Source organism: Peromyscus eremicus, chromosome 3 (genome assembly GCF_949786415.1).
Source record: "Peromyscus eremicus chromosome 3, PerEre_H2_v1, whole genome shotgun sequence".
In the NCBI taxonomy this organism is placed as follows: domain Eukaryota; kingdom Metazoa; phylum Chordata; class Mammalia; order Rodentia; family Cricetidae; genus Peromyscus; species Peromyscus eremicus.
This window is the reverse complement of record NC_081418.1, coordinates 33,698,051-33,706,718: the sequence shown is the minus strand read 5'-3', so window position 1 is coordinate 33,706,718 and position 8,668 is coordinate 33,698,051. Positions and strand designations below refer to the sequence as shown.

The window sequence follows — 8,668 nt, the reverse complement described above, 5'->3', positions numbered from 1 at the left end:
TCTCGGAATTTTTGCTAATAAATTAAATTCTAATCCCAAATCCCTCAAGGCTTCATAGCTTGGATCCTTGAAAGACTTTCTGGGTTCCAGTTCTTTGAGCCACTCATGACTTAATTATTTGGCTCTTCCATCTTTGGGTGAATAGATGCATTTTGTTTTAGACAGTGACACCTTCTGATGTACCTCCCTTTTAAATGTAGTGTGCACTTATGCTATGGTTTACTTGATAGATAATCCTAGTGTGGAAAATCATCCAGAAATGATAGTTCTCTTTCTGAGGGCAATTTTGAGAAGTCATATATTTAGAGAATCAAAAAATTTTATAAAATTATAATTTGTCCAATCAAATTTATATACTTTTTTATCTAGATTACACAACAATAAGCTGCATGCAACACGTGTTCTCACATGCATGTCTTTTAATGTTAACTACACCTCAAACTTTCATGTCAAAGAAGTTTTGGGAAAAATACAATGAATAATAAATTTACCATTTGAGTGGTAGAAAGGGAAAGGTTGAAAGGGAGGATAAAGAAAAATTATTATTAGGGTAGTGTTATTTTTGAGCATAAAACAAGAAAACGATGAAGCCAAAAGAAAAAGTTTTATGGCAGGCAGTTACCTCCCAAGTACCATTTAAAAAGGTACATTAAATTTCCTACAGTTCCCTATAAATCAAATGCCTGTGTTTACACTTTATTGAAGCTTTTTTATTTTATTAGGGACAAATAAAATTTTTGAATTTCTTTGTAAAGGTGGAAACAACCAGGGGTATTTTAACTTTACCATATTTATTTAGAATGCTGAGGGATGCAGTTTTCCTCGTCAGGGTCTCTTAGTGCCTCATTTTACATGTGGTATTAGATGCCAATAGACCCTTTGCGGACATTCTCTGAAAATTTCTGCAAGGCTTTAAGAAGTTAGAAATGGTAGTAAAGTGGAGAAATCAAGGTAATTTATGTAATTTCGGAATATTTATATTCTGCTATCCCAAGCCTCTAGCATGGAGACTGGGAGCCGTAGGTGCTACAGACTGTGATTGCGTAGTTGGTCAGAGACTTAGAAAGTTTTGACTGTTTTTACGTCCAAATGAAAGCAAGGTGATCTAACACAGTCTTCTCCATTCCCATCTACACACATAATGATGCACTGTCATGGGTTTCCTGAGAAAATCTTTGTTATTTAGGACAGTATTGCATAGCTACTTTTCATTATATTTTAATTTGTCAACAGTGAATTCAGAAGCAGTTCTTAGCAGTACACTTTTTTTTTGAGGTGAAGAATATTTCTGGATTGAGAAAAAAGGAAGAAAAATTGATTATCTCTCTTGATAATGTTTGTGTTTAGAAGAACTATGACATCACAATATTTCTACACAACAGAATCATTTCACAGAGGGGCATGTTTCAACTAAAAATATTTTATTTTTTTGACTAGGAGAATCCAGACTTGTTATTTCTCAGTTTCAAGATTTTCTGCAGTTATCTAGTGGGTTGGTACATTGTTTTTACATTTTCATGGTTACTACAGTTCATCATTGTTTAGTGCTCAATGTATTTTAAAAGCTGTATACTGAAAAGAGCATGTTAGAGTTTGAGTTCTATGATTTGTGCATTGATTTCTTACCAAGTTGATTGTGAGGACAAAAATACTGTAGGTTTAGCTTGAGTCTTACATAACATTGTCAAGTACATAATATTTTACCTTAATTTTTATATATTCTGATATAAAATCTTCCATCCCTCCAAGGAGGCATTTTAATAGGGAAATCTGACAAACTGCTGAAGCCAATTCAAAGTTCTTTCAACTTTCTCATGTGTCCTTTTTGCAGTTCTTAGGACTTATCCCGTACTGTGTTGTCTTAGGTTTTATTCTCTGCTGTGCGTAGAGTCAAAGACTTTCTTTGAATCTCTGAGAGTAATTACTGAAAATTGATACTAGGTTAAGATGCCTTTTGGTGTTTTAGTGTATAACTCCAACAGAGCAATTGAACAGATTAAAATAAAATGTTAAAAATGTTGGCTCATCAACTAAAACTGAATCAAAGGCTGCTTTATTACTACCATTTACTCCCCAACACCTTCCTCTCCTCTCCTCTCCTCTCCCAGTGTTCTTCCAAATCTGCTTCTGGCTCTTTGGCTCCGCTCACGACATGTGCTCTGCCAGCTCTTCCCACGCTTTGGAGCTGCCGTAGATGATCTGGATCCATCTTTCTGTTGCGTTCTGGATAGAAGCTTCTTTTTACATGTCCTACCAGCTCGTATATTTCTATAAGATTAATTATATAACCTCGTTTGAGGTATGGTGTGAGGAGTCCCAGCAGCATAATTACCCTTGAAGCAAATCTGATTCTAATAATTGTTTTTTTTTTTTTTTTTTTTTTTGTATTTTCTGAAACTATGATATGAAATGTGGAGTAGACACCCAAGGAAAAGGTATTTTCTTTTTCCCAATGATCAGACCTCTGCCTCTGTTTTGGACTTGTTTCCTTTTCCTGGGTTTTCTCTAAATAAGCAGGAATCCATGTGCTGACCCATGGTAGAAAAAGAATGATTGCCTGCACAGAGAAAGTTTCAATGGCATGGTGGAATGATCCGAGAAAGGACTTTAAAGAACACTGTCTACATACAGTGCTTTTCAGGGAAATGTCTTCAGGAGATTGAGGTGAAATAGTGCTTGAATATGGCAGAACTTTGCAGTATAGGCTTGTTTGTAGCAGGGAGACACAGAGTGCATCCAGCCATTGCCACTACGCAATTCCTTGAGGAAATTTGATCTACCTTCCCCTCTTTTTGTTGAAAATAGATTTTTTTCTAATACAATACACTCTGATATGATTCCCCTCCCTACACCTCCCAGTTCTTCCCCAAGGTTCCACCTCTTTTATGTCTCTCATTAGAAAACAAACAGGAACTGGGCGGGGTGGTAGTGCACGCCTTTAATCCCAGCACTTGGGAGACAGAGCCAGGCGAATCTCTGTGAGTTCGAGGCCAGCCTGGTCTACAGAGTGAGATCCAGGACAGGCACCAAAACTACACTGAAGAAACCCTGTCTCAAAAACAAACAAACAAACAAACAAACAAATAAACAACAACAGGAATCTAAGGGATAATAATAAAATAAGATAAAACAAAACAAACAAACAAAAATCAGAAGGAAAAGAACTCAAGAAAAGGCACCTGAAAGAGATATAGACCCAGAGACATACTTGTTCACACAGTTAGGAATCCCATAAAAACACAAAACCAGAAGCCATAACACATATGCAAAACCTGTAGGATAAAACACAATAAAGCGAACATAAATGAAATAAAACAAAATTCATAAAAATGTCTTGACATGACATTGTGGGACCCAGAACCTCCAATGATCCCATTGAGTTCTGTTGGCTGTTGGATCTAGTTTCTTCATTGTTATTTCTCTTGGTGCTCAACACAGTGTCCAGTTTATAATACATATTCAGGATATTGAGTTATGAGTAGAATGAATAGAATATGCCTAATGAATTTCTATAGAAAAGCCAGAAGAAGAAATGACTAGGGAATGGAGGAAGCAACCAGAGTAATTAATGCTTGAAGAGAAAAGAAGGAAATGTAAAGTGGGCAGTAAACAACAAAACATTAGAAGATGTGGGCTGATTTCATGGGAAAACCTTTGCTTGAAATGTAACTACTACAAACATGTTATATTATATAATATATGTTGTATTATATATATGTTAAATATTAATGGCTTAGAAATAAAACATAATAATTTGATAAGAAAAATGTATTCTCTTAAATGCAGCTAGCTGAGATAGAAATAGTTTAAGTTCTTATTTTTAGTGAAAAATGGTCTGTCTATACAGTTGTATTGAAAAATCTGTGGAGGTTCATTCACACAGTGCAATAACTACCCTTACACCCGTGAGTTAACAAAGCAAACACTGCAATAACTCTTCAGGGAAGAAGCATGTCTATCTTATGAGACTCAGAGGACTCGTGTTTGATATCAAGAGCTGTTTTTATTCTTCTGAGCAGTGATGCTGGCAGACATGAGTATAACTCCCCAGAGGCTATTTCCAAGCGATTGTTGTGACTAAAGTGAAGGGAAGAGAGATGTAATGAACCCTTTTAATGCGAGACTGATACCTCAGGAAGGCACAGCCCATCATGGAAAATAATTAACAAGAATATGGATACTGTATACCCCAAATGATAATATACAGAAAGAGTGAAAATTAGTCTCTCTACTAAGTAGCTTGTCTCTTTTCCTTCTAAAAATTCATTAAAAATTTAATTTCCCCCTTGTGTCTCCTCCTTGAAAAGGCTGCCAGTACATGCATATATTTTAAACAGGGATGAGCTCCCTGATTGGTCTCTAATACAAAGTGGTCATTCCTGAAACCATATACACAAACAATAGAAATGGACTCTGTAGATTGTATTTATATATTTGCCCATACATGAGTGCAACAGTAATCAAAAAGAGGCTATCAATTTGGGGGAGAGCATGGGAAAGGTTAGAGAGCCTGGACATGGGAGGGGGTTGAGGGAAGAAAGGGAAAGGGTCGTGATGTAATTATATTTTAATTAAAAATATGAAAATTATAATACATTTTAAAACAAAACTTTATTTATGCCTGTCATCTATCTCATCTCTCTCATCTGTCTATTTATCTATCTATCTATCTATCTATCTATCTATCTATCTATCTATCACCTTCTATCTTTCTATCAGTCATTTGTCATCTATGTACACACATAGCTAGAGACATATAAATCACCCATTTTCCTACCCCAAACTCCTCTATTTGACTAAGAATTGAGCTGAGGTCTGACTAATGCTGGCCCTTCAAAGCTTCATTTTGCTTGCTATGAACAAGAGTGGGAAGTATGTACATAGCTTAAAGTCTGGGCTTTCTAATGTTTTTTTTTTTTTTTTTCCCTATAAAGTCTCTTCCTGGTGCCCCACTGTTGAAAAGCTATTGTCTTAACCAGTTTAGATTATGGTGAATTACTGAGGGTTTTTTTTGTTTGTTGGTTTGGTTTTTTTTCTTTCTTTTTTTTTTAGTCTGTATGAGTGTAGGATTCTCTTAGATTTATTATGAGTGTGAGACATCTTTTGGAAAGGAATTACATCTAAGAAAAAAAGGGCCACAGTCAACCATATTGTCCTGTTCAAGCATGCACATGTTTTATTTAAGTATTCTCCAAAAGTCTATTTTTTCCAGCATAATGCAGATATTATGCTATCCTTTGAAATAAGATATATGAATTTCAAACAAAATTGTCAAAAAACAATGACCTTAGCTACTCCGTATGATACACAGAAATAATTACATGTCACTTACAATACAGATGCACTTAACACAGTCATCAATAGTCATTCACCACCATCACAGTACAGTTTTAAATCACCTAAAACATCAAAAGGTTTTTTTAAATTTTTTTCTGTGAAAATCTGAAGAAATTAATAATTTGTGATAAATGAGAATTCAAAAGAGGAAGAATAATTATCAACCAAAATCAGCTAAGTGTATTTCATTTATTTGTACTACTAAGAACATGAAAATAGAACTTCTTATTGGGAATCAAAAGATGTTAAGTGTTCCTGATTGTATTTTCCTTAGTCTATATTTTAAAAGGTTTGTCAATAAATGCCATCAAAGAAGTTTCACTATATATTTGCTCTAGAAGCATAAAGTGACAAGAGGCAGGTGTTAATAGAATTGTTAATACTCACGCCGCAGGAAGATTAGTAACTTTTTAAAAGATGCACGAGGAATAAAGCCAGGTCTTCCCGAGAGAAAGCTGAGTTCTCCTTTCTGTCACTCAGCTGTTGATGAAGATCTACTGTGTGCCTAGCACAGTTCTAGAAGCTATTCTATAAAAGGGAATCGATGATTTCTGGCTTTACCTGAAAATGGTTGGATTAATTCCTTTTTATGGTAAATTGTGATAAGCATTTCAAAATCTCTATGACAGAGGAGTAATCATTAACTTTTTCCATGTATAGAAACTAAGCTTTCGTTCTTACAGTGGTGGTTTGGAATGAACAAAACTTTTCACGACATAAAACTTTTTACACGGTCACGTGCAGACATGTCTGCGGATATTTAAGGGTGAAAAGATAGCAAGACTTTTCACTTCAATGTACATAGTGGTCAGCTTCACATCATCACACTCCTGTCCTCATTTTGCAGAGAACGTTGTGCCTTGTGATACACAGGGTCTTTCGAGATAAATTGCTGCTTTCTTGGATGGCATCCAAAGCCTGCTCTCGTTAAATATTGCTATATGAAGCACTTCCGTTTACCTCTGCATTTCAGGTGTTCTCAAATGTATTCAAGCTCTGAAGCAATATAAATAACACACTGAGACAGATTCTGAGATCATCCATTCTGCGATGTTTAGTCCCACCTAACTCCTCTCATGAAACACGTAAGGGCGTTTCCAGGGTCTGCGTTTTCCTCAATAGTGAGAACACTGGAGATGGTTCGTGTCAACTCCTTTACTCTAGTTTTTGTCAAGGGGATTGATGACAGTCTACTTATAATAACCAGTTGGGAAATACAAAAGCAGGAAACTTTTTTTTTTTTTTTACTACAGTAAATACTAATCCTGTCATTAGTGGGTAAACCCGGGAGAAAGACACTAGAGAGATCTAGGAACAGATAATGCACTGGGTCACTGGAATACAGTGGACCAAAGAATACTACCAAAAAACATTCATGACACAATAGTTTTTGGATTAAAAAGTCACCTAAAACCTAGCCACACCAGAAGGTTTTCTATGAATGTGGCTCTTACTGTATCTATGAATATATGGAGAGTCAAAAAAAAATTCCTGATTCCTGATACAACAGATATAGAATGAATTATTGCAGTTATAACAATGACTAGGTGCAAGGTTAAACAATAATTAATACTGAACTATCCAAACACTTTAGATTTACTAGTGTGCATCCCCATGAGAAACACTGTGGTGCTAAAAGGAGTTTATTTGCACAGCCCACCATGGAACATGGACAATCAGCTCATTGTAAGTGCACAGAAAGTTCCCCTTTCTACAGGTATAGTTTATCATGCCTATTCTGAAGACAACATAAGGAAACTGAGATCACTGCTCCAAAGAATTCTAGCATGCATTAGGATGGTTTCCTTCAGTCCATACAAATGGATCGTATGAGTTTGTTCATCTACGATAATCTTCACCAGAGCCAATGTTCATGGTTTTAACAGGAAAAATTTTTATCAAAATGTTTTCCATATTTTTTTGTTTTGCATTCAACTGGAACATTATGTTCAAAGATTCATTTTATTTGTTTTATTAAAAAAGAGTTCTGATCATAAGAAGCATCAATAGGTGGCATTTCATTGTGCTCATTCACAAAGTCAAAGGGTCACAGAGACTTCCTCTGTGAGCAGGTCGAATTCTGTCTAGAAATGCCATTTGCTGTTTTGATTCACATCCTCAACTTTGAAAGCTTTATTTTTTTTCACTTCCAACCTTCGCTTTGCTGTCTTAATCTGCAAAAAAGGGGTTATTATTTCTTCTTTCTTCTACTTTAGATTCTTTCCATATTCAGGGCTCCGATTCTCTTAGACCTGTGACAAGGTCTGTGTCTTACAAAGCAGACACCCTGACGATATTTCCTCCCGAGTACTCAGGAGACTCTGGCCTGTCGTCACCTTCTGGTGTGGTTACTGGAGGTGTTGGGATGCTTATTATTGCTGTGGTCACGTAAGGTTGTTCACAGTTTAGTTTAACACACTCTTCCATTTTGGCGTTTAAGCTGGATCGGCTGATGAGGGAGAAAAGTAGATTTGAACAGGTTAGGCTATTTATTAAAAGCTTTTTTCTTGAAACTGAAGAATGTATATTTTACTACTAATAAATGACATTTAAATATATAAGAAATACCACATTTACAACAATTTTAATATATATGATCTTAAATGTTAGTTAATTAAAATGAATTATATTCCTAAAATCATGCTCAACTTAGTTCAATCAATTGATTCTCAAAGTATTTTCTATACAAATATAAGGAAAAGGGCTCAGATAACAACTATATGTCTGAGATGAGCAAAGTGAAATAGTTTTCTTTGGCGGGAACTTTGAAAGGCTTAAGGTGCCAGCGTGGAATGTCATTCCATGGAGATTTTGTAATATTTCTGGCCATAAAATCTTTGGGGTGGTGTTTTTCTGAAACGTACAGTTTCTTGAAAGTACCCCACTTAATGATGGTCATATGTTAAGAAACTCAAAATAATAGCTCTAAGTATCTAAACCCTGAAGTTTTCTATAAGCGATAGTCTTATGGCAAACTTCCCATGAGGACAAGGAGGAGGGAAGAGCAGGGAGTTCCATGTTGGGTGTCTTCCTGGTCACTCTCCACTTTATGTATTGAGACAGGATCTCCTGCTGACTCACCAATTCCAGCTAGTCTGGCTACCCAACTTGTCCCCAGGATTGCCTGGCTCTGCCTCCCAAGTGATAGGATTATATGCACCTGCAATGTATGACCAGCTTTTATGTGGATTCTAGGGGATCTGAACTCAAGTACTTAGGACTCCATGGCAATCAATGTATTCAACAAGCCATCTCCTCTGCCTTCTCATGCCACTTTGACCCTATTTGAATATGCTTGTTCTGGTTTTGTCAGTTCTGTCTCCTTGGTTTC

At 35.9% G+C, this 8,668-nt stretch overlaps 1 protein-coding gene across 1 annotated transcript in view; it reads right to left on the bottom strand.

Annotated features, from left to right (window-relative positions):
• Positions 1–5,158: 5,158 nt before the first annotated feature.
• Positions 5,159–8,668, bottom strand: part of Kcnd2 (potassium voltage-gated channel subfamily D member 2) — a 494,896-nt gene continuing 491,386 nt past the window's right edge. Inside the window, exon 6 of the mRNA XM_059257419.1 lies at positions 5,159–7,786. Coding sequence (XP_059113402.1) covers positions 7,609–7,786 — 178 coding nt within the window. The 3' untranslated portion in view covers positions 5,159–7,608. The remainder of the gene's footprint in view (positions 7,787–8,668) is intronic.